General features: G+C 47.6%; 1 protein-coding gene across 1 annotated transcript in view; it reads right to left on the reverse strand.

Moving 5' to 3' along the window:
* Positions 1 to 20,267, reverse strand: part of LOC144511104 (meiosis initiator protein-like) — a 140,074-nt gene extending 119,807 nt beyond the window's left edge. Inside the window, exon 1 of the mRNA XM_078241080.1 lies at positions 20,087 to 20,267. Within this exon, the coding sequence (XP_078097206.1) occupies positions 20,087 to 20,267 (181 nt within the window). The remainder of the gene's footprint in view (positions 1 to 20,086) is intronic.
* Positions 20,268 to 26,791: the final 6,524 nt, after the last annotated feature.

Raw genomic sequence — 26,791 nt, forward strand, 5'->3', positions numbered from 1 at the left:
CTAAGGGGCAATTTAGCATGGCCAATCCACCTAACCTACACATCTTTGGACACTAAGGGGCAATTTAGCACTGCCAATCCCCCTAACCTGCTCATCTTTGGACACTAAGAGGCAATTTAGCATGGCCAATCCACCTAACCGGCACATCTTTGGACACTAAGGGGCAATTTAGCATGGCCAATCCACCTAACCTGCTCATCTTTGGACACTAAGGGGCAATTTAGCATGGTCAATCCACCTAACCTGCATGTCTTTGGATACTAAGCGGCAATTTAGCATGGCCAATCCACCTAACCTGCACATCTTTGGACACTAAGGGGCAATTTAGCATGGCCAATCCACCTAACCTGCACATTTTTGGACACTAAGGGGCAATTTAGCATGGCCAATCCACCTAACCGACACATCTTTGGCCATTCCTTCATCATTACTGGGGTGAAATCCTGGAACTCCCTCCCTAAGAACACTGCACAGTGGCACAGCAGTTAACACTGCTGCCTCAGAGCGCCGGGGGCCCGGGTACAATTTCCAGCTTGTGTCGCTGTCTGCAAAGTCTGCATCCTCTCTCCAACACATGTCTGCATGTGTTTCTTCCAGGTTCTCCGGTTTCCTCCCACAGTCTGAAAGACGTGTTGGTTTGGGCGTATTGGCCATACTAAATTCTCCCTCAGTGTCACCCGAACAGGCGCCGGAGTGCGGCGACTAGGGGATTTTCACTGTAACTTCATTGCTGTGTTAATGTAAGCCTACTTGTGACAATAATAAATAAACTTAGACTTAAAACCTACATCATGTGGACTGCAGCGGTTCAAGATGGCGGCTCACCATCACCTTCTCAAAGGGGCAATTAGAGATGGGCAGTAAATGTTGGCCTCGCCAGCGACGCTCACACCCTGAGAATGAAGAGGGATAAAAGGTCAAGGAGGAAGATCCCTGGATGGGGGCTCACCAATCAATGGAGAACATTCATTCCAACAGTTCTGGCACTTCAGGCAGAATAGCTGACCAGGATTCCTGCTCTCGATCAGTTCTCAATAATCCCTGAGGAACAGTGCTTGTGTACGGACACTTGGTGAGACGCTGATTGGGCAAGAATGCGAAGCCCCAATGCAGTTGGTTAGCCTTTGGAGCAAGGTAGTGCCTCAACATTCGTGGGACCACAACTCAGCAAGGTGCCAACACCTTAAGGAGAAGGGAAAAAATGGCATATGGGAATCACAAAGGAAAATATGACATTGAAAATATATTTGTCCTAACCCAACTCTTATCCTTTAATCAACATAAACAAAACAAATTATCTCGTCACTCTTTCTTGCCACTGAAAGATGAATGGTTTCGTCTGCTTTCTAACAGGAGTGTGCCATTTGCTTTGCTTCACTGTTCAATTAGATCATTGGGTGGCACGGTAGCACAGTGGTTAACGCTGCTTCCTCACAGTGCCAGGGACCCGGGTTCGATTCCCGGCTTGGGTCACTGTCTGTGTGGAGTTTGCACGTTCTCCCCGTGTCTGCGTGGGTTTCCTCCGGGTGCTCTGGTTTCCTCCCACAGTTTGAAAGACGTGTTGGTTAGCTAAATTCTCCCTCAGTGTACCCGAACAGGCGCCAGAGTGTGGCGACTAGGGGATTTTCACAGTAACTTCATTGCAGTGTAAGCCTACTTGTGACTAATAAATAAATTGATCTGTGCATCCACACCATTTACCTGTCTTTGCTACACATTCCCTGAGGTGACCAAAGAGGAATTTGTGACAGAACCATCAAAATTCCAATTTTCTCAGCATTTCGGGGAAACCTGGTTTCAGGTTTATGCCGTACTCTATGAGAAAGTGATTCCTAATTTCATTTTAAATGGCCCAGTCCTGATTTGAAAATTCGCTCCCCAACCCCATCCTCCTCTCTCCCCCCTCCACAATTCTGTATTCCCCTTTCAGGAGGAGGTAGCTTCTCTGCAGCGAACCCAGCAATTTCTTTATTCATCTTCAATACCTCATCCTTAATGTTCCATACTCAAGGGATTACCAATACATTGAGGCAGCATATGGTGGCACAGTGGTTAGCACCACTGCCTCATGGTGCCAGGGACCCAGGTTCGATTCTGGTCTTCAGTCACTGTCTGTGTGAAGTTTGCATATTCTCCCCGTGTCTGCATGGGTTTCCTCCGGGTGCTCCGGTTTCCTCCCACAGATATGTAGGTTAGGTGGCTTGGCCATGCTAAACTGCCCCTTAGTGTCCAAAGATGCGTGGGTTAGGTGGGTTGGCTATACCAAAATGCCCAATGGTGTCCACAGATGTGCAAGTTAGGTAGATTAGCCAAGCTAAATTGGTCCTTAGTGTTCAAAGATGTGTAGGTTAGATGGTGAATGTGTAGGGTTACAGGGATAGATTAGATTTAGATTTATTTATTGTCACATGTACCCCGGTGCAGTGAAAAGTATCGTTCGTCATGCTAAATTGGCCCATATGGTCAAGGGGATTAGCAGGGAAAATAAGTGGGATTACGGGGATAGGGCCTGGGTGGGATTGTTTAAAGTTTTTTTTATTTATTAGTGTCACAAATTGGCTTACATTAACACTGCAATGAAGTTACTGTGAAAACCCCCTAGCCACCATGCTCCGGCGCCTGTTCGGGTACACTGAGGGTGAATTTAGCACGGCCAATACACCCTAACCAGCACGTCTTTCAGGCTGTGGGAGGAAACCGGAGCATCTGGAAGAAACCCACGCAGACACTGGGAGAATGTGCAGTCTCCGCACAGTGACCCGAGCCGGGAATCGAACCCCAGGACCCTGGCGCTGTGAGGCAGCAGTGCTAACCACTGTGCCACCGTGCCGATTGTTGAGGGTGCAGGCTTGTTGGGCCGAATGGCCTCCTTCTGCACTGTGGGGATTCTATACTTCCTGAGATGCGGGTGCCCATAAATGAGCAGTTATTCCAAATAAGGTGTAGCCAAGCCTCCGCACAACCAATAGTTACCCCCACTTTCCAGCTAGATTTGGTTGCATTGTTTCTCTTTGTAAATTCGAGAACCTCAGAGTTGTCACAGGAACTTCTAGATTCCTCCAGCCAATAAACCACACAAAATAATTGAATCCATTGCCTTCATTTTGAAGACATGCAAAGTTTCATCCGTATGGTGTGTGTGTGTGTGTCACTGTCAAAGGGAAAGAAGAAGTCATCTCACATTAGCTTCTCTGATCTAGACAAAATGGCCTCCTTCCTCCCACCACCCCCCTTCAAAAACAGAGCCAACAGCTGCCAACCTACAGAAACTTCCCTCGATAAAATCTCCAATTGACCACTTGGGTGCTCATTTAGTCCACCTCCCCGACAGCGAATGTGAATGGTGGCCTTAAAAGGAGACAAGGACAGAGTAGACACGAACCCCCCCTCACCCCACCACCCCCCTCCCCGCCATCGTAACATTTGTTCAATGAATCACACCATCTATGAGCAATGTTAGGGAGGGTCCGTCCGGAATAGCCATCAAAATGTGAATGGGTTTAATCATCGAATCCCTGTTGAGTCTGCACCCATTGTCCCAAAGAGCATCCCACCCAGGCCCACACCCTACCCTATCCCTGTAACCCCGCACATTTACCCTGTTAATCCTTCTAACCTGCACATCTTTGGACACTAAGGGGCAATTTAGCATGGCCAATCCACCTAATCTACACATCTTTGGACACAAAGGGGCAATTTAGCATGGCCAATCCACCTAATCTACACATCTTTGGACACTAAGGGGCAATTTAGCATGGCCAATCCAGCTAAACTACAATCTTTGGTCACTAAGGGGCAATTTAGCATGGCCAATCCACCTAAACTACAATCTTTGGTCACTAAGGGGCAATTTAGCATGGCCAATCCACCTAAACTACAATCTTTGGACATTAAGGGGCAATTTAGCCTGGCCAATCCACCTAAACTACAATCTTTGGACACTAAGGGGCAATTTAGCATGGCCAATCCACCTAAACTACACATCTTTAGACACTAAGGGGCAATTTAGCATGGCCAATCCACCTAAACTACAATCTTTGGACACTAAGGGGCAATTTAGCATGGCCAATCCAGCTAAACTACAATCTTTGGTCACTAAGGGGCAATTTAGCATGGCCAATCCACCTAAACTACAATCTTTGGTCACTAAGGGGCAATTTAGCATGGCCAATCCACCTAAACTACAATCTTTGGACATTAAGGGGCAATTTAGCCTGGCCAATCCACCTAAACTACAATCTTTGGTCACTAAGGGGCAATTTAGCATGGCCAATCCACCTAAACTACAATCTTTGGACACTAAGGGGCAATTTAGCATGGCCAATCCACCTAAACTACACATCTTTGGCCAGCAGGCAGATATGATGGATCAAAGGGCCTCCTTTTTGGGTGGGGGGGGGGGGGTGGCTGTTGGGTTGTTTGCATGATTGTTGTCTCATCCACCTCTCCCCATCCCAGCCTTCTTGTTCAGGTGCCCACTTCCCCCAGCTCACCTGTCCAACCTCAAGGCTCCAAGTTAGCCAGGTCACGTGTGCCTGTTCATTCATTCCCCCCTCCCCCCCCCATTCCCTCCTCCACACCTGTGGAGCCCGATCACGTGGTTCCCTCCCCCGCCCCCGCGCGCGCCGTCGACCGTTAGGATTCGAAATCCCCCAAGGGGGCGGGGCGGGACCTCGCGCCCACGCAGGGAAGGGGGCGGGGCTGGAGATCCCCGAAAGCTCGATTGGCTAACCCCGGCCACGGCAACAGCGCTCTGATTGGCCGAGGCCTGTTGCTACCTGCCGGGGTGGGCAGAGGTGTTGCTGCTGCACCGTGAGGTCTGGCCTCACACTGTCTGCGGGCGGTGTCCTTGGGGGTTGGGAGTTACGGTCGCCGCTGCTTTTCCCCTTCATGACTATATTTTCCCCTCAATTTGCTCATTTAAAACCAAGCCTCTTATAACCAGAATATAGTTTTATTGCCTTTTGAATATTTTCAAGCATTCCCTTTCCAATTCCTCCCAGGAATGTTAAAATAACCTTCAGGACTTCTTTATTTTTCCAATGTGGCTTTTCCCCCTCACATTCTTCTATTTTCCCCCTCACATTCTTCTATTTTCCCCCTCACATTCTTCTATTTTCCCCCTCACATTCTTCTATTTTTCCCCTCGCATTCTTCTATTTTCCCCCTCACATTCTTCTATTTTCCCCCTCACATTCTTCTATTTTCCCCCTCACATTCTTCTATTTTCCCCCTCACATTCTTCTATTTTCCCCCTCACATTCTTCTATTTTCCCCCTCACATTCTTCTATTTTTCCCCTCGCATTCTTCTATTTTCCCCCTCACATTCTTCTATTTTCCCCCTCACATTCTTCTATTTTCCCCCTCACATTCTTCTATTTTTCCCCTCGCATTCTTCTATTTTCCCCCTCACATTCTTCTATTTTCCTCCTCACGTTCTTCTATTTTTCCCCTCACATTCTTCTATTTTCCTCCTCACGTTCTTCTATTTTTCCCCTCACATTCTTCTATTTTCCCCCTCACGTTCTTCTATTTTTCCCCTCACATTCTTCTATTTTTCCCCCTCACATTCTTCTATTTTTCCCCTCACATTCTTCTATTTTCCTCCTCACGTTCTTCTATTTTCCCCCTCACATTCTTCTATTTTCCCCCTCACATTCTTCTATTTTCCCCCTCACATTCTTCTATTTTCCCCCTCACGTTCTTCTATTTTTCCCCTCACATTCTTCTATTTTTTTTATAAATCAATGCAGCAAAATTTGGACTTTGATAGAAATTAAAAAGAATCTTGTCATAATTAGAATATTATTTGACTGCATTTTGACTTTTTTTTCAAATGTCCCCTTTCCAAATCCTCCCAAGTATGTTAAAGTAAAGTTTATTTAGTTATTTATTAGTCACAAGTTGACATACATTCACACCGCAATGAAGTTACTGTGAAAATCCCCTAGTTGCCACACTCCGGCGCCTGTTCGGGTACACTGAGGGAGAATTTAGCACGGCCAATGCAACCTAACCAGCACGTCTTTGGACACTAAGGGGCAATTTAGCATTAGGATCCAGAGGAGGTTCACAAGAATGATCCCTGGAACGAAGAGCTTATCGTCAAAGTCCCACATGGCAGGTTGGTTAAGAAGGTTAAGGCTCATGTGATACAAGGAGAAGTGGCTAGATGGGTGGAGAACTGGCTTGACCACAGGAGACAGAGGGTAGCGGTCGAAGGGTCTTTTTCCGGCTGGAGGTCTGTGACCAGTGGTGTTCCGCAGGGCTCTGTACTGGGACCTCTGCTATTTGTGATATATATAAATGATTTGGAAGAAGGTGTAACTGGTGTTATCAGCAAGTTTGCGGATGATCCGAAGATGGCTGGACTTGCGGATAGCGAAGAGCATTGTCGGGCAATACAGCAGGATATAGATAGGCTGGAAAATTGGACGGAGAGGTGGCAGATGGAGTTTAATCCGGATAAATGCGAAGTGATGCATTTTGGAAGAAATAATGTAGGGAGGAGTTATACAATAAATGGCAGAGTCATCAGGAGTATAGAAACACAGAGGGACCTAGGTGTGCAAATCCACAAATCCTTGAAGGTGGCAACACAGGTGAAGAAGGCATATGGTATGCTTGCCTTTATAGGACGGGGTATAGAGTATAAAAGCTGGAGTCTGATGATGCAGCTGTATAGAACGCTGGTTAGGCCACATTTGGAGTACTGCGTCCAGTTCTGGTCGCCGCACTACCAGAAGGATGTGGAGGCATTAGAGAGAGTGCAGAGAAGGTTTACCAGCATGTTGCCTGGTATGGAGGGTCTTAGCTATGAGGAGAGATTTGGTAAACTGGGCTTGTTCTCCCTGGAAAGACGGAGAATGAGGGGAGATCTAATAGAGGTGTACAAAATTATGAAGTGTATAGATAGGGTGAACGGTGGGAAGCTTTTTCCCAGATCAGAAGTGACGATCACGAGGGGTCACGGGCTCAAGGTGAGAGGGGCGAAGTATAACTCAGATATTAGAGGGATGTTTTTTACACAGAGGGTGGTGGGGGCCTGGAATGCGCTGCCAAGTAGGGTGGTGGAGGCAGACACGCTGACATCGTTTAAGACTTACCTGGATAGTCACATGAGCAGCCTGGGAATGGAGGGATACAAACGATTGGTCTAGTTGGACCAAGGGGCGGCACAGGCTTGGAGGGCTGAAGGGCCTGTTTCCTGTGCTGTACTGTTCTTTGTTCTTTGTTCGTATGAGGAACGGTTGAGGACTCTGGGTCTGTACTCGTTAGAGTTTAGAAGGATGAGGGAGGATCTTATTGAAACTTACAGGATACTGCGAGGCCTGGATAGAGTGGACGTGGAGAGGATGTTTCTACTAGTAGGAAAAACTAGAACCAGAGGGCACAACCTCAGGCTAAAGGGACGACCCTTTAAAACAGAGATGAGGAGGAATTTCTTCAGCCAGAGGGTGCTGGATCTGTGGAACTCTTTGCCGCAGAAGGCTATGGAGGCCGGGTCATTGAGTGTCTTTAAGACAGAGATAGATAGGTTCTTGATTAATAAGGGGATCAGGGGTTATGGGGAAAGGGCAGGAGAATGGGGATGAGAAAAATATCAGCCATGATTGAATGGCGGAGCAGACTCGATGGGCCGAGTGGCCTTATTCTGCTCCTATGTCTTATGGTCTAACCTACGCAGACACGGGGAGAACGTGCAGACTCCGCACAAACAGTGACCCAAGCCGGGAATCTAACCCGGGTCCCTGGCGCTGTGAGGCAACAGTGCTGACCACCTGTGCCCTAACAAACAACCTTTAACATTCTTTTTATCCAAGTTGCTCATTGGGTTTTACCCTCCCTCACATTTTTTTCCAATTTACTTTCCCTCTCTGTCATTCTTCTCCACTTCTATTCTAAGATATAAAGAACTGCAGCGAAATTTGGATTCAAATGAATCTTTTCATAATTTGATTGCATTCTGATTTTTTCAAATGTTCCCTTTCCAATTCCTCCCAAGTATGTCAAAATAACAAACTTGTCTTCAAGACAAAGTTTGTTTATTTGTTCGTGTCACAAGTGGGCTTACATTAACACTGCAATGAAGTTACTGTGAAAATCCCCAAGTCGCCACACTCCAGCACCTGTTCGGGTACACTAAACGAGAATTTAGAATGGCCAATGCACCTAACCAGCACGTCTTTCGGACATTTTATCTTAAATCTGATTTTGATTATTTCCGGAGGTACTCCAAAGGATCATAGAAGCCCTACAGTGCAGAAAGAGGCCATTCAGTCCATCAAGTCTGCACCAACGGTTCAAAAGAGCATCTTACCCAGACCCTATTCCCACATAACCCCACTAAGGCCCTAGTCTAAACATCTTGAGACACTAAGGGACAATTTACAATGGCCAATCCACCTAACCTACACATTTTTGGACATGAAGGGGCAAATTAGCATGAACAATCCACCTAACCTGCACATCTTTGGACACTAAGGGACAATTTAACATGGCCAGTCCACCTAACCTGCATATCAAGTCCAAGCAGCACAGTGGCAAGATGGTTAGCACTGCTGCCTCACAGTGCCAGGGACCTGGGTTCAATTCTGGCCTTGGATGACTGTGTGGAGTTTACATGTTCTCCCCGTATCTGCGTGGGTTTCCACCGGATGCTCCGGGTTTCCTTCAACACTCGAAAGGTGTGCAGATCAGGTGGACTGATAAATTGATCCATCGCGTCAGGGGGGTTAGCAGGGTAAATACGTGGGGTCACAGAGATAGGATCTGGGTGGGATTGTTGTTGGTGTAAACTCTATGGACCGAATGGCCTCCTTCTGCACTATAGTGATTCTGTGATCTTTGAAGGGATGTCCTTCTTTCAGCTTTATTCTCCACAAATCCTGTCAGACCTGCTGAGATTTTCCAGCATTTTCTGTCTAAATAAATGGAAATCCTTTTCTTCATCTCTCAAGACAAATTCCATAGCATATATGGCACAATATTATTAATACCAAAAATGACAAAGAATTGGTACAGGACAGATGGAGGCCATTCGGCCTGCCGTGTCTTACCAGGCTCTCTGAATGGGCAACACACATGGTGCCATTCCTCCATCTTCATCCTGTACCCTCCACAATCTTCCTTTTCAAATAATAATCTCAATTCCCTCTTTAATGCCTTGAGTGAGTCGGCCACCGCTACACTCTTGCTCTTGCCTAATGGCTGTTGGACACCTGTGGCTTATTAGCCCCTCAGAGACAACAATGCAACTAAATGTCCCCTCCTGCTTTAGTGTTGGAGTGGAACATTGCATTATGTAATCTTTACAGATGCACCATAGAAAGCATCCTTTCTGGTGGTATCACAGCTTGGTCTGGGCTCCTGCTCTGCCCAACACCGCAAGAAACTACAAAGGTCGTGAATGTAGCCCAATCCATCACGCAAACCAGTCTCCCATCCATTGATTCTGTCTCTACTTCCCGCTGCCTTGGAAAAGCAGCCAGCATAATTAAGGACCCCACGCACCCCGGACATTCTCTCTTCCACCTTCTTCCATCGGGAAAAAGATGCAAAGTCAGATCACGTATCAACCGACTCGAGAATAACTTCTTCCCTGCTGCCATCAGACTTTTGAATGGACTTACCTCGCATTAAGTTGATCTTTCTCTACACCCAGCTATGACTGTAACACTACATTCTGCACACTCTTCTTTCCTTTTCTATGAACGGTATGCTTTATCTGTATAGCGCGCAAGAAACAATACTTTTCACTGTATCCCAATACATGTGATTGATAAGGTTCACCATGGTAGGCTTCTGCAGAAAATGCAGATGTATGGGATTGGGGGTGATCTAGGAAATTGGATCAGGAATTGGCTAGCGGATAGGAAACAGAGGGTGGTGGTTGATAGTAAATATTCATCATGGAGTGCGGTTACAAGTGGTGTACCTCAGGGATCTGTTTTGGGGCCACTGCTGTTTGTAATATTTATTAATGATCTGGATGAGGGTATAGTTGGGTGGATTAGCAAATTTGCTGATGACACCAAAGTCGGTGGTGTGGTAGACAGTGAGGAAGGGTGTCGTAGTTTGCAGGAAGACTTAGACAGGTTGCAAAGTTGGGCCGAGAGGTGGCGGATGGAGTTTAATGCGGAGAAGTGTGAGGTAATTCACTTTGGTAGGAATAACAGATGTGTTGAGTATAGGGCTAACGGGAGGACTTTGAATAGTGTGGAGGAGCAGAGGGATCTAGGTGTATGTGTGCATAGATCCCTGAAAGTTGGGAATCAAGTAGATAAGGTTGTTAAGAAGGCATATGGTGTCTTGGCGTTTATTGGTAGGGGGATTGAATTTAGGAGTCGTAGCGTTATGTTGCAACTGTACACAACTCTGGTGCGGCCGCACTTGGAGTACTGTGTGCAGTTCTGGTCCCCACATTACAGGAAGGATGTGGAGGCTTTGGAGAGGGTGCAGAGGAGGTTTACCAGGATGTTGCCTGGTATGGAGGGGAGATCCTATGAGGAGAGGCTGAGGGATTTGGGATTGTTTTCGCTGGAAAGGCGGCGGCTAAGAGGGGATCTTATTGAAACATATAAGATGATTAGAGGTTTAGATAGGGTGGATAGTGATAGCCTTTTTCCTCTGATGGAGAAATCCAGCACGAGGGGGCATGGCTTTAAATTGAGGGGGGGTAGTTATAGAACCGATGTCAGGGGTAGGTTCTTTACCCAGAGGGTGGTGAGGGATTGGAATGCCCTGCCAGCATCAGTAGTAAATGCGCCTAGTTTGGGGGCGTTTAAGAGATCCGTAGATAGGTTCATGGACGAAAAGAAATTGGTTTAGGTTGGAGGGTCACAGTTTTTTTTTTAACTGGTCGGTGCAACATCGTGGGCCGAAGGGCCTGTTCTGCGCTGTAATGTTCTATGTTCTATGTTCTATGTTCTATGTGACAATAATACAAAGTTAGGGACCATGTTTTCCTGTATTATAACAGTCATTGCACTTAGAAAGTGCTTTGGAATGTCTGGAGGTAATGAAAGTTGGCACAGTGGTTAGCACTGCTGCCTCACAGCGCCAGGGACCCGGGTTCAATTCCGGCCTCGGGTCACTGTCTGTGTGGAGTCTGCACATTCTCCCTGTGTCTGCGTGGGTTTCCTCCAGTTTCCTCTCATGCTCCAAAGATGGGTTCGGATAATTGGCCGTGCTAAATTGCCTTTTAGTGTCAAAGGGATGAGCAGGGTAAATGCGTGCTGTTACAGGGATAGGCCCTGGGTGAGATAGTTGTTGGTGCAGGCTCGATGGGCCGAATAGCCTCTTTCTGCACTGTCAGTATTCTATGATAAATAAATTAATTCTAAGGTATGGTTTCTGGGAATTTTCAAAATGGCTCCTCCAATGCATCACATTGGGTGGCACAGTGGTTAGCACTGCTGCCTCACAGCGCCAGGGACCTGGTTTGATTCCCGGCTCAGGTGACTGTCTCGGATTTACACGTTCTCCCTGTGTCTGCGTGGGTTTCCCCCAGTTTCCTCCGAAAGTCGTGCTGGTCAGGTTGCATTGGCCATGCTAAATTCTCCCCCAGTGTACCCGAACAGGCGCCGGAGTGTGACGACTGGGGGATTTTCACAGTAACTTTACTGCAGTGTTAATGTAAGCCTACTAATAAATATTTAAAAAAACTAAAAAAAAAAGATCGAGGGATCATCCACTGACTTTCCAACAGCTGATCGGAAGGGCCACGAAAAAAATTCCCTCAAAATATATTAGCCGTTGTATTTACAGTATGTATTTCCTGTAACACTTCCCGTTGTGGCACACCATTGTAATTCCCACTGACTTACTATGAAATAACCATCGCACATCTGCCCGTAACAACTAAAAATAGTCCGTGTCATTTACAAATGATCGGAATTCCTATTCATTGCAAACTTTTTTCACGTAGTTTATGAAGTCTAACTATGAACAAGATCTGACCTTCCTTCTCTTTCACGTGTCAATGTTCCTCAAATTCCCCGCCCCACTTGCAACCCATAAGCGAATATTTTTTATTCATTCAAGGCATGTGAACATCACTGGCTGGGCCAATATTTATTGCCCATCCCTAATTGCCCCGGGGGAGGTGGTGGTGAGCCGTCCTTTTGATCCTCTGCTGTCCGTGTGGTGTAGGTACGCCCACGGTGCTGTTAGGGAGGGAGTTCCAGGATTTTGACCCAACCACGGTGTAGGTGTGGCTATATATTTACAAAGTCAGGATGGTGAGTGGCATCTGAAATGTTCCACCAGTTTTAAAGTTAAAGTTTACTTATTAGTCACAAGTAAGGCTTACATTAACACTGCAATGAAGTTACTGTGAAAATCCCCTACTCGCCACACTGGTGCCTGTTCGGGTACCCTGAGGGAGAATTTAGCACCTAACTAGCACGTCTTTCAGATTGTGGGAGGAAACCGGAGCACCCAGAGGAAACCCGCACAGACACGGGGAGAATGTGCAGACTCCGCACAGACAGTGACCCAAGCCGGGAATCGAACCCTGGCGCTGTGAGGCAGCTGTGCTAATTACTGTGCCGCCCCAGTTTTCTATGTGGTGTGAGAGATTGGCACTTGGGTATCTCTCCTTCCACTTTTCTATTCCCGTGGGGACATAGATTTTTTTTGAGAGTTATATTTGGAATGGGAGGATCACTGACAGGACCAGCATTTACTTTCAAATCCTAATTGCCCTTGAACAACTGCTGGTGAGGCACCTACAACTAAGAGTAGCTCGCAGGGCCATGTTATAGAATAGAATCCCTAAAGTGCAGAAGGAGGCCATTCGGCCCATCGAGCCTGCACCGACAACAATCCCCATCAAGGCCCTATCCCCATAACCCCATATATTTACCCCGCTAATCTCCTTGACACTAAGGGGCAATTTAGCATGGCCAATCAACCTAATCCGCACATCTTTGGAGTGTGGGAGGAAACCGGAGCACCCGGAGGAAACCCACGCAGACACGGGGAGAACGTGCAAACTCCATTAACACACTTAACACGTGTCGGGGCGACATGGTAGCACAGTGGTTAGCACTGCTGCTTCACAGCTCCAGGGACCTGAGTTCAATTCCCGGCTTGGGTCACTGTCTGTGTGGAGTTTGCACATTCTCCTCGTGTCTGCGTGGGTTTCCTCCGGGTGCTCCGGTTTCCTCCCACTGTCCAAAGATGTGCGGGTTAGGTTGATTGGCCATGCTAAAATTGCCCCTGAGTGTCCTCGGTAGGTTAGAGGGATTAGCGGGTCAATATGTAGGGATATGGGGGTAGGGCATGTGGTCGGTGCAGGCTCAATGGGCCAAATGGCCTCTTTCTGCACTGTAGGGTTTCTATGATTCTATGATTCCACACAGACAGTGACCCGAGGCCGGAATCGAACCCGGGTCCCTGGCGCTGTGAGGCAGCAGTGCTAACCACTGTGCCACCGTGCCACCCAGGCCCATGTCAGTGGACATTTGAGATTCACATTACATTGACCTGGGTCTGGAATCACGTGTAGAGCAAGCATGGGGTCCAGGATGAAAAGGATAGGGGATCCTAAACAAATGGTAGAATTAATTGAAGATTTCCATGTGGAAGCGGTTACTTAGATTCAAGCTTGAAAACTTAAAACCAATCTAATTCCAATTAAACGAGGAGTAAAACAAGGAGACCCATTGTCTCCTATCCTCTATTATATAGCTATGGATACGTTGATTAGTACGTTAGATACTCGGGGAAGTGACTCCTCCATTACTGAAGGAGTTAATCAAACAATAATCAATTCTCTGGTGTTTGCCAATGATGTTGCAACAGTTAGTAATTCTTATAAAGGGATGCAGGTAAAGATGTCAGAATACATCTCCTCATGGACATTGGTGAGTCCCCAGTTCTCTTCTCACACTTAATTGTGCTCTAAGGCAGACTTTTGTCATTTTCCATAGCTGGTAATTTCCGGAATAGGTCGCTAATCTATCACCTGGGGACGTATAGCTTGAGGGGCGCCTAGGAGTCTCTCCCGATCTTACCAACAGCCATTGGCGTGTATTGGAAGGATTTTCAGGTTGATAGTCAACCAGTTAGCCACAGACCATGGCGACTTTACCTTTGCGTATAGTATATGAAGTGCATTGACTTTCGATGTGATCACTCAGGCGTCCTGGATACTGTGGCCAACACACACTTTACCTGCATGTTGCCGCCCAGAGCCATGGATGGTGATCATAGAACAATAGAATCCCTACAGTGCAGAAGGAGGCCATTTGGCCCACCGAGTCTGCACCAACACCAATTCCAGCCAGGTCCTATCCCCGTTTAGCTACCCTGCTAATCCCTCAAACCTATCACATCCCAGGACACTAAGGGTTCATTTAGCATGTCCAGTCAACTTAACCAGCACACCTTTAGAGTGTGGGAGGAAACCGGAGCACCCGGAGGAAACCCACGCAGACACGGGGAGAACGTGCAGGCTCCACACAGACAGTGACCCAAGCCGGGAATCGAACCCGGGTCCTTGGAGCTGTGAGGCAACAGTGCTAACCACTGTGCCACCGTGCCGCCCGGACCTCGGCACCGGAAAAGACAACAGCAAAACAAACAGCACTGTCGACCCTGCAAAGTCCTCCTTGCTAGCATCTGGGGGCTGGTGCCAGGGTTAGGAGAGCTGTCTCACAGACTGGTCAAGCAACAGCCTGACATAATCATTCTCACGGAATCATACCTTACAGATAACACACCAGACACCACCATTACCATCCCTGGATATGTCCTGTCCCACCTGCAGGACAGACCCAGCAGAGGTGGCGGCACAGTGATATACAGTCGGGAAAGGGTTGCCCTGTGAGTCCTTAACATTAACTCCGGGTCCCATGAAGTCTCATGGCTTCAAGTTGAACATGGGCAAGGAAACCTCTTTCTGGTTACCACATGCCGTCCTCCTTCGGCTGATGAATCAGTACTCCTCCATATTGGGTTTAAGGTTGTAATTTGACTCCGAGTTGTTAATCTTTAGAACAAAGTACAAAGAACAAAGAACAGTACAGCACAGGAAACAGGCCCTTCGGCCCTCCAAGCCTGTGCCGCTCCTTGGTCCAACTAGACCAATCGTTTGTATCCCTCCATTCCCAGGCTGCTCATGTGACTATCCAGGCAAGTCTTAAACGATGTCAGCGTGCCTGCCTCCACCACCCTACTTGGCAGCGCATTCCAGGCCCCCACCACCCTCTGTGTAAAAAACCTCCCTCTGATGTCTGAGTTATACTTCGCCCCTCTCAGCTTGAGCCCGTGACCCCTCGTGATCGTCACCTCCGACCTGGGAAAAAGCTTCCCACTGTTCACCCTATCTATACCCTTCATAATCTTGTATACCTCTATTAGATCTCCCCTTTAGTGATGGTGGAGGCGCCAACATTCTTTCCATCACACGGCTGACCAGGAGTCTCTCCCACTCTTACCGTGTGTTTGGAAGGATTTTGCCAGGTTGACACTCAACCTGTTTGGCCGCCTTATGAACGCACCGTCCTTGGCCACAAGTCATGGGGTGGGACTCAAACCCAGATGTTCTGGTTCAGAGGCAAGGACGCTACCCACTGCGCCACAAGTTCTCCTTCTTGGCCAGTAGTGGTTGCGACCTGTCTAAGGGTGGGTCCGCTGCTTATTTTCCAAGCCTTGTGGTTCTCTACATGCTGGTAGGATCTTGCCATTTTCAACTTGCCGAACATCATCATTCTCTTTCTCGATCGATAGTAGTTAGAATCATAGAATCCACAGTGCAGAAAGAGGCCATTCAGCCCATTGAGCCTGCACCAACAACAATCCCACCCAGACTCTATCCCTGTAACCCCACGCACCCACCTTGCTAAACTCCCTGACACTAAGGAGCATTTGAGCATGGCCAATCAACCTAACCCGCACAAAACATTGTCTGATTTCAAGAAGGAATTAGATATAGCTCTTGGGGATAAAGGGATATGGGGGGAAGGCAAGATCAGGATATTGAATTTGATGATCAGCCGTGATCAAAATGAATGGCGGAGCAAACTCGAAGGGCCGAATGGCCTTCTCCTGCTTCTATTTTCGATCTTTCTTTGCCCAAGGCCATCTAGCCTAATCCCTCCCAATGTAGCTCAGTGTCAAACTTGGTTTCATAATGTTAGAATGAGATAGAACTGGGGTCTCCAAAGTACGGCCCGCGGGTCACATCCGGCCTGCAGCGGGCCACATCCGGCTGGAAGTTTGGAGACCGCTGAGATAGAGAATCTGGTGAACTGGTGCGGCAACAATAATCTCTCCCTCAATGTCAACAAAACGAAGGAGATTGTCATCGACTTCAGGAAGCGTAGAGGAGAACATACCCCTGTCTACATCAACGGGGACGAAGTAGAAAGGGTCGAGAGCTTCAAGTTTTTAGGTGTCCGGATCACCAACAACCTGTCCTGGTCCCCCCATGCCGACACTATAGTTAAGAAAGCCCACCAACTGTCCAGCCAACCGACCCCCTTAATGCAAATGGGTAGAGCTTATAATTAGATCAACCATGATCCCAGTTCCAGGACTTTGACACAAATACATAGGCTGACACTCCAGTACAGTACTGAGAGAGGGCTGCACTGTCAGAGGTACTATCTTTCAGATTAAGCCAAGGCCCCATCTGCCTCATCATGGGGACAAAAAATACCTCATAACACTCAAAGAAGAGCAGGGGAAGCACTTGAAGAAGCCCACCAACACCTCTACTTTCTCAGAAGACTAAGGAAATTTGGCATGTCAGCTACGACTCTCACCAACTTTTACAGATGCACCATAGAAAGCATTCTTTCTGGTTGTATCACAGCTTGGTATGGCTCCTGCTCTGCCCAAGACCGCAAGGAACTACAAAAGGTCATGAATGTAGCCGAGTCCATCACCCAAACCAGCCTCCCATCCATTGACTCTGTCTACACTTCCTGCTACCTCGGCAAAGCAGCCAGCATAATTAAGGACCCCACGCACCCCGGACATTCTCTCTTCCACCTTCTTCCTTCGGGAAAAAGATACAAAAGTCTGAGGTCACGTACCAACCGACTCAAGAACAGCTTCTTCCCTGCTGCTGTCAGACTTTTGAATGGACCTACCTCGCATTAAGTTGATCTTTCTCTACACCCTAGCTATGACTGCAACACTACATTCTGCACCCTCTCCTTTCCTTCTCTATGAACGGTATGTTTTGTCTGTATAGCGCGCAAGAAACAATACTTTTCACTGTATATTAATATGTCTGTGTGGAGTTTGCACATTCTCCTCGTGTCTGCGTGGGTTTCCTCTGGGTGCTCCGGTTTCCTCCCACAGTCCAAAGATGTGTGGGTTAGGTTGATTGGCCATGCTAAATTGCCCCTTAGTGTCCTGGGATGCGTAGATTAGAGGGATTAGCGGGTAAAATATGTAGGGATATGGGGGTAGGGCCTGGGTAGGATTGTGGTCGGTGCAGACTCGATGGACCGAATGGCCTCTTTCTATACTGTAGGGTTTCTATGATTTCTATGATTTCTATGAATACATGTGACACTAATAAATCAAATCAAATCAAATTAAAAACCCTTTGAAGCACCTTGGGATTTTCCATGATGTTAAAGGCGCTATATAAATGTAAGTTGTTTTTTTACACTACTCTTAATGTGTTGCACCTCTTGCACGCACTGTATAGCCATCGAAAACAAACACTAAACAATTGAACGCAATTGTAATTAAGAGTTAAGGATTGATAGGCCTGTAATGGGCATCGCAACATGTAATAATCATTCCCTGAGGACGTATTTGCACTGTGTGAGTTAATATGCTAATATCGATTCAAGTTAACCAGACTTTTATTGTCCTGATTGCGAGCACTCACTGTTAAAAACCCTCTTTCTTAATGACACTATGATTTATATAATTTCAGTGTCATTATCAGAAAACTCAAGTATTTTCGAGCTTTTTGCTTGTCAATGTTTGATGGGCATACAGGAACAGCTGTGCGGTGAAGTGCGTTATAAGTCCTCAAATCAATTGAGGAAGTCAGGTGCTGTTATAAACTCCTTGATAAGCCAATTTGCATGACGTTGTCAAGTCGTGACAGACTGCAGGAAAAACGCTTTGTTTCCCGTTACGTATAATAATGGCAGGAGCTCAAAACTGGGGATTATTAATTCTTAATTATTTTGTCCTAATGTACCTCACATGAACATGCTGCTTTGTTCAAGCCTGTGCTGAGCCCCTGCGTACATGTTTAGATGTGTAGAAGCTGCCATAGTTCTTTGTCTCTTTTACTCATTCGTGGGACATGGGCGTCGCTGGCTGGTCAGCATTTATTGCCCATCCCTAGCTGCCCGACGGCAGTTGAGAGTCGGTGGTGGAGGGAGTTGGATTTTTAGAGTCATAGAGGTTTACAGAATGGTAACAGGCCCTTCGGCCCAACTTGTCCATGCTGCCCTTTTTTTAAACCCCTAAGCTAGTCCCAATTGCCCGTGTTTGGCCCATATCTCTCTATACCCATCTTACCCATCGTAACTGTCCAAATGCTTTTTAAAATACAAAATTGTACCCGCCTCTATCTTATTCCAGACACTCACCACCCTCTGAGTGGAACAATTGCCCCTCTGGACCCTTTTGTATCTCTCCCCTCTCACCTTAAACCTATGCCCCCTAATTTTAGACTCCCCTACCTTTGGGAAAAGCTGTTGACTATCTAGTTGATCTGTGTCCCTCATTATTTTATAGACCTCTATAAGATCACTCCTAAGCCTCCTACACTCCAGAGGAAAAAGCCCCAGTCTATCCAGCCTCTCCTTATAACTCAAACCATCAAGTCCCGGTAGCATCCTAGTAAATCTTTTCTGCACACTTTCTAGTTTAATAATATCCTTTCTATAATAGGGTGACCAGAATTGCACACAGTATTCCAAGTGTGGCCTTACCAATGTCTTGTACAACTTCAACAAGACGTCCCAACTCCTGTATTCAATGTTCTGACCAATGAAACCAAGCATGCTGAATGCCTTCTTCACCTTCTTCACTTTAGATTTGATTTATTATTGTCACATGTATTGGGATTCAGTGAAAAGTATTGTTTCTTGCACACTAAAAGGAAAAGTAAAGTTTATTTATTAGTCACAAGTAAGGCTTACATTAACACTGTAATGAAGTTATTGTGAAAATCCCCTAGTCACCACATTCTGCGCCTGTTCAGGTACACTGAGGGAGAATTTAGCCTGGCCAATGCACCTAACCCACACATCTTTGCTCTGTGGGAGAAAACTGGAGCACCCGGAGGAGAACGTGCAAACTCCACACAGACAGTGACCCAGGAAACGAACCTGGGTCCTTGGGACTGTGAGGCAGCAGTGCTAACAATTGTACCACCGTGCCTCCCCAGACAAAGCATACCATTCATAGAGAAGGAACGGCGAGGGTGCAGAATGTAGTGTTATGATCATAGCTAGGGTGTAGAGAAAGATCAATTTAATGCGAGGTAGATTCATTCAAAAGTCTGATGGCAGCAGGGAAGAAGCTGTTCTTGAGTCGGTTGGTACATGACCTCAGACTTTTGTATCTTTATCCCAATGGAAGAAGGTGGAAGAGAGAATGTCCGGGGTGCGTGGGGTCCTTAATTATGCTGGCTGCTTTTCCGAGGCAGTGGGAAGTGTAGACAGAGTCAATGGATGGGAGGCTGGTTTGCGTGATGGATTGGGCTACATTCATGACTTTTTGTAGTTTCTTGCGGTCTTGGGCAGAGCAGGAGCCATACCAAGCTGTGATACATCCGGAAAGAATGCTTTCTATGGTGCATCTGTAAAAGTTGGTGAGAGTTGTAGCAGATATGCCTCGCCATATCCCTAGCCAAGCTGTTCCAGTACAGATACAACACTGACATCAACCCAGCAATGTGGAAAATTGCCCAGGTATGTCCTGTACACAAAAATCAGGACAAATCCAACCCGGCCAATTAACGCCCTATCAGTCTACTCTCGATCAAGGGTCACCAACAATGATATCAAGCAGCACTTACTCAGCAATAACCTCCTCACGGTACGTTCAATTTGAGTTCTGCCAGGGTCGCTCAGCTCCTGGCTTCATTACCGTCTTGGGTCAGACATGGGCAAAGGAGCTGAACTCCAGAGGTGAGGTGAGGGTCACTGCTGTTGACATCGAGGCTGTACTCGGCCGAGTGTGGCATCAGGGAGACCGAGCAAAACTGGAGCCGATGGATATCAGGTGGGGGAGGGCGGGGGGGGGTGGACACTCCGCTGATTGAAGTCATACCTGGCACAAAGGAAGATGGTTGTTGGGGGTCAGTCTTCTCAGTTCCAGGATATCGCAGCTGGAGTCCTACAGTGTAGTGTCCTAGGTCCAACCATCTACAGCTGCTTCACCAATGACCTTCTAGTCTGCAGGGTCAACATGGTTGAGTTTGCCATTCTTGTTTGCGGTGCCTAGGTCAATGCCCAGGGTGGTCTGCCCGGTTTCATACCTTTTTATTGACCTTATAGCGGTTTTGATACAACTGAGTCTCTCACTCGGCCATTTCGGAGGGTAGTTGAGAGTCAACCACATTGCTGTGGCTCTGGAGTTACATGTCGGCCAGACCGGGTCAGGACGGCAGATTTCCTTCCCTAAAGGGAAATTAATGAACCAGATGGGTTTTTCCGACAATCGACAATGATTTCATGGCCATCAGTAGACTTTTAATTTGAAAAAAATGAATTCATGTTCCACTATTTGGTGGGATTCAATCCCAGGCTCATAGACCATTATGGGATTACTAGTCCAGTGACAATACTACTGCGCTAAAGCTCCCCGCCTAAGCAGAATAAGGATTGGGAAATGAAATGAAATATACTCTCACAATATGTATCAGTTTTTCAAAAAGGCTTCCACATTTGATGTTCTCCTTTAGAACATAAGAAGTAGGAGCAGGAGTGGGCCATCTGGCCCCTCGAGCCTGCTCCGCCATTCAATAAGATCATGGCTGATCTTTTCGTGGACTCAGCTCCACTTACCCGCCCGCTCACCATAACCCTTAATTCCTTTACTGTTCAAAAATGTATCTATTCTTGCCTTAAAAACATTCAATGAGGTAGCCTCAACTGCTTCACTGGGCAGGGAATTCCACAGATTCACAACGCTTTGGGTGAAGAAGTTTCTCCTCAACTCAGTCCTAAATCTGCTCCCCCTTATTTTGAGGCCATGCCCCCTAGTTCTAGTTTCACCCGCCAGTGGAAACAACTTCCCTACTTCTATCTTATCTATTCCCTTCATAATTTTATATGTTTCTATAAGATCTCCCCTCATTCTTCTGAATTCCAATGAGTATAGTCCCAGCCTACTCAGTCTCTCCTCATAAGCCAACCCTCTCAACTCCGGAATCAAACTAGTGAATCTCCTCTGCAGCATAACTCCTGGTTTCAGGGTAAATGCCAGAATAGGTAAGTTTTAAGTTTATTTATTAGTGTCACAAGTAGGCTTACATTCACACTGCAATTTAGGGCGGCACAGTGGTTAGCACTGCTGCTTCACAGCTCCAGGGACCTGGGTTCGATTCCCAGCTTGGGTCACTGTCTGTGTGGAGCTTGAACATTCTCCTCGTGTCTGCGTGGGTTTCCTCCGGGTGCTCCGGTTTCCTCCCACAGTCCAAAGATGTGCGGGTTAGGTTGATTGGCCGTGCTAAAATTGCCCTTAGTGTCCTGGGATGCGTAGGTTAGAGGGATTAGTGGGTAAATATGTAGGGATATGGGGGTAGGGCCTGGGTGGGATTGTGGTCGGTGCAGACTCGATGGGCCGAATGGCCTCTTTCTGTGCTGTAGGGTTTCTAAGATTTCTAAGAAGCTACTGTGAAAATCCCCCAGTCGCCACACTCCGGCGCCTGTTCGGGTAACTCTGAGGGAGAATTTAGCACGGCCAATGCACCCTAACCAGCACGTCTTTCGGACTGTGGGAGGAAACCGGAGCACCCGGAGGAAACCCACGCAGGCACGGGGAGAAGGTACAAACACACCTGGTTCACTTTAGGGAAGGAAATCTGCCGTCCTTACCCGGCCTGGCCTACATGTGACTCCAGAGCCACAGCAATGTGGTTCGACTCTCAGCTGCCCATCTGAAATGGCCGAGCGAGCCACTCACTTGTATCTAACCCGCTGAAAGGTCAATAGAAATGAATGAAACCGGACAGACCACCACAGACAGTGACCCAAGCCGGGAATCGAACCCCGGGTCCCTGGCGCTGTGAGGCAGCAGCGCTAACCACTCATCTTCAATTTGCCAAATGTCCTGCGGTTGAAATCTGAGGCCATCACTCAATGTTAACTGTTGTTTCACAATCCTGCCTGACCCAGACTGCCACTAGATTTTTTTGAAACAGGGACGAGACAGGAACAAGCCACTGCCCGTCTCTGACTACCCCGAGTTCACCTCCCAGAAACGCCTCTCAAGCACGCGGTCGAAGATGTGGCTCTGAGTAACGGCGCAGCAACCTCGCATGGACCTACAGAACCCATGTCCAATAACACGGAGTTTCTTAGGTGGACAATTGCACTCGTTAGCGAGTAATCGCCAGAAAGGAAGGCTCCTACTATCTTGTGTCTCCATCGCAGTGATTCTATCTCGACCTGCACAAGATTTTAAATGCGCGTCCGCATGCATTATACATGAGCCAAGTCGGTAGTTTGAGTTGTCCAGTGGTTACAAATCAAAATTTAGACCAATCAACATGCTCAGATCACAAGGGTATAAAGATGTCAGACTCTGGGCAACACAGCCTATTTTGCCAGGCTCATAAACCAGCTACAAGATTCACTGCAGCAAGGGTTCTTCAACAGCACAAGACCATACGATATAGGAGCAGAATTAGGCCATTCGGCCCATCAAGTCTGCTCTGCCATTCAATCATGGCTGATAAGTTTCTTCACCCCATTCTCCTGCCTTTTCCCCATAACCTTTGATCCCCTTACCAATCAAGAATCATAGAATCCCGACAGCGCAGAAGGAGGCCATTCAGCCCATCGAGTCTGCAGCGACCACAATCCCACCCAGGCCCTATCCCCGTAACTCCATGTATTTACCCTGCTAATCCTCCTGACACTAGGGTCAATTTACCATGGCCAGTCAACCTAACCTTTTTTTTATATTCATTCGTGGGACATGGGCGTCGCTGGCTGGGCCAGCATTTATTGCCCATCCCTAGTTGCCCTTGGAGGGCAGTTGAGAGTCAACCGCATTGCTGTGGCTCTAGAGTCACATGTGGGCCAGACCGGGTAAGGACGGCAGATTTCCTTCCCTAAAGGGACATTAGTGAACCAGATGGGTTTTTCCGACAATGGTTTCATGGTCATCAGTAGATTCTTAATTCCAGATATTTTATATTGAATTCAAATTCCACCAGCTGCCGTGGCGGGATTCGAACCCGGGGTCCCCAGAACATTAGTTGAGTTTCTGGGTTAACAGTCTAGTGATAATACCACTAGGCCATTCCCTCCCCCTGCACATCTTTGGAGTGTGAGAGGAAACTGGAATACCCGGAGGAAATCCACGCAGATACGGGGAGAACGTGCAAACTCCACACAAACAGTGACCCGAGGCCGGAATTGAACCCGGGTCTCTGGCGCTGTGAGGCAGCAGTGCTGACCACTGTGCCACTGTGCCGCCCTATCCATCCATCTCTGTCTTAAATATACTCAGTGACCTGGCCTCCTCTGTGGCAATGAATTCCACAGATTCACCACTCTCTGGCTGAAGAAATTCCTCCTCATCTCTGTTTTAAAAGATCGTCCCTTTCCTCTGAGGCTGTGCCCTCGGATCCGAATCTCTCCGACTAATGGAAACATCTTCTCCACGCCCACTCTATCCGGGCCTTTCAGTATTCTGTAAGTTTCAATGAGATCTCCCCTCATCCTTCTAAACTCCACTGAGTACAGACCCAGAGCCCTCAAACGCTCCTCATACGTCAAACGAGGTGTTCCGGTTTCCTCCCACATTCCAAAGATGTGCAGGGGGAGGGAATGGCCTAGTGGTATTACCACTAGACTGTTAACCCAGAAACTCAACTCATGTTCTGGGGATCTGGGTTCGAATCCCGACACGGCAGATGGTGGAATTTGAATTCAATATAAAATATCTGGAATTAAGAATCTACTGATGACCATGAAACCATCGTCGGAAAAACCCATCTGGTTCACTAATGTCCCTTTAGGGAAGGAAATCTGCCGTCCTTACCTGGTCTGGCCTACATGTGACTCCAGAGCCACAGCAATGTGGTTGACTCTCAACTGCCCTCAAAGGGGCAGTTGAGAGTCAACCACTTTGGTTTCAGATAAAGCTCGGCACAACATCGTGGGCCGAAGGGCCTGTTCTGTGCTGTACTGTTCTATGTTCTAAGGGCAACTAGGGATGGGCAATAAATGTTGGCCCAGCCAGCGACGTCCATGTCCCACGAATGAATATTTAAAAAAAAGGTTAGGTTGACTGGCCATGGTAAATTGACCCTAGTGTCAGGAGGATTAGCAGGGTAAATACATGGAGTTACGGGAATGGATGGGATTGTGGTCGGTGCAGACTCGATGGGCTGAATGGCCTCCTTCTGCGCTGTCGAGATTCTCTGATTCTCGATTGTGAATCTCCTCTGGACCCTCTCTGCATATTCCAATTCTGTTACCTCTACGACCCAGAAAAGCATGAGGCAAATTGGAACTCCACTCACAATTTCTTTCCAAAACACTCGTTAGACCACAGCTAGATTACCGTGTGCAGTTTTGGTCGCCACAATACAGCTAGGATGCGATCGCTCCAGAGAGGGTGCAGAGGAGATTTACCAGGATGTTCACCTGGGCTGGAGCGTGTCAGCTATGAAGAGAGGCTGGTTAGGCTGGGGTTGTTTTCCTTGGAGCAGTGAGGGGGGCACCTGTACAAAATGATGATGGAGATAGATAGAGTAGATAGGAAGAAACTTTTCCCCTTAGTAGCGGGATCAATGACCAGGGGGGGAGGGAGGAGGCAGAGATTTAAGATAAGGGGCAGTCTACCCTATCTATCTCCATCATCATTTTGTACACTTCAATCAGTCCTCCTCAGCCTTCTCCACTCGAAGGAAAACAACCCCAGGTTTCAGCCTCTCTTCATAGCTGAAACCCTCCAGCCCAGGCAACATCCAGGGGCTGATTAGCCTAACCCTGTATCTCTCTAGAGGAACTCTCTACTGCATAGAGATTTCAGAAAGAGATCTGACCCTCGCTTACACCTTACGCACCAAACTCCCCTCCCATGGATTGTCCTCCATATCTCTCTGCTTTACTTGTACATTCCTTTCTAGTTCAGAAGTGTGACGGAATACTCACCATTTGCCTGGATTTGATTTGATTTGATTTATTATTGTTGCATGTATTGGAATTCAGTGAAAAGTATTGTTTCTCGCGCGCTGTACAGACTGAGCATACCGTTCATAGAGAAAGAAACAAGACAGTGCAGAACGTAGTGTTACAGTCATAGCTAGGGTGTGGAGAAAAATCAACTTAATGCGAGGTAGGTCCATTCAAAAGTCTGATGACAGCAGGGAAGAAGCTGTTCTTGAGTTGGGGTTGGTACGTGACCTCAGACTTCTGTATCTTTCTCCCGACGGATGAAGGTGGAAGAGAGAATGTCCGGGGTGCGTGGGGTCCTTGATTATGCCGGCTGCTTTTCCGAGGCAGCGGGAAGTGTAGACAGAGTCAATGGATGGGAGGCTGGTGTGAGGCAGCAGTGCTAACCACTGTGCTACAGTGCCACCCCATTTCGGGTTAGCTTAGCCGTGGACTGAGGTGGCACAGCGCCAGGGACCAGGGTTTGATTCCAGGCTTGGGTCACTGTCTGTGCGGAGTTTGCACGTTCTCCTCGTGTCTGCCTGGGTTTCCTCCGGGTGCTCCGGTTTCCTCTCACAGTCTGAAAGATGTGCTGGTTAGGGTGCGTTGACCCGAACAGGAGCCGGAGTGTGGTGACGAGGGGGAATTCCACAGTAACTTCATTGCAGTGTTAATGTAAGCCTTACTCGTGACTGACAATTAAACTACTAAATAAACTAATAGGTGAGGAGAAATTTCTTCACCCAGAGAGTGGTGGAATTCACTACCACAGGGAGTAGTTTTGAGGCCAATACGTTGTGTGATTTCAAGAAGAAATTAGATATAGCTCTTGGGGCTAAAGGGATCGAGGGATATGGGGGGGCAAGGGGGGGGGAATCAGGATATTGAATTTCATGATCAGCCATGATCAAAATGAATGGCGGAGCAGGTTCGAAGGGCCGAATGGCCTCCTCCTGCTTCTAGTTTCCATGTAATAACATTAAACTGTGCTAAAAAGGTAACCTTAATCAAACAAGCAGCAAGCTGCAATGTCCTGATTTTCTTATTCTGTTCCAGATGCTCCATTCTCCTCGTGCCGTAGTGTGCGGTTTCCCTGGCTGTACTTCACCCGAGCGGTTCTTCCAACTGTGCGCGCCTTGGCACTGACCCTTGCCAGGTCATCCAAACACGGAGAGCGTAGGGGACAAGAATTCATCGCATTCTCACCCAGTGACAACGAGAACCTGCTTCCCAGCGCTGTTTACCGCTCTGTAAGATCATTCGCGACTGGGTACGTGAGGGGAATGGGGGTGGTGGGAAGCAGCGGGGGGGGGGGGGGGGGCGGTGGGTAAGTTAATCACAAATGTTGGTTAACACTATGGGTGAAATCTTGAGCCCGGGTTTGCCGCCTGCAAGGTCACCGGCAGGGGACTCAAGACCCCGGAGGTCGCAGTTGCGGCCGGCCACTTCAGGCCTGACC

Source organism: Mustelus asterias, chromosome 24, assembly GCF_964213995.1.
Source record: "Mustelus asterias chromosome 24, sMusAst1.hap1.1, whole genome shotgun sequence".
Classification (NCBI taxonomy): domain Eukaryota; kingdom Metazoa; phylum Chordata; class Chondrichthyes; order Carcharhiniformes; family Triakidae; genus Mustelus; species Mustelus asterias.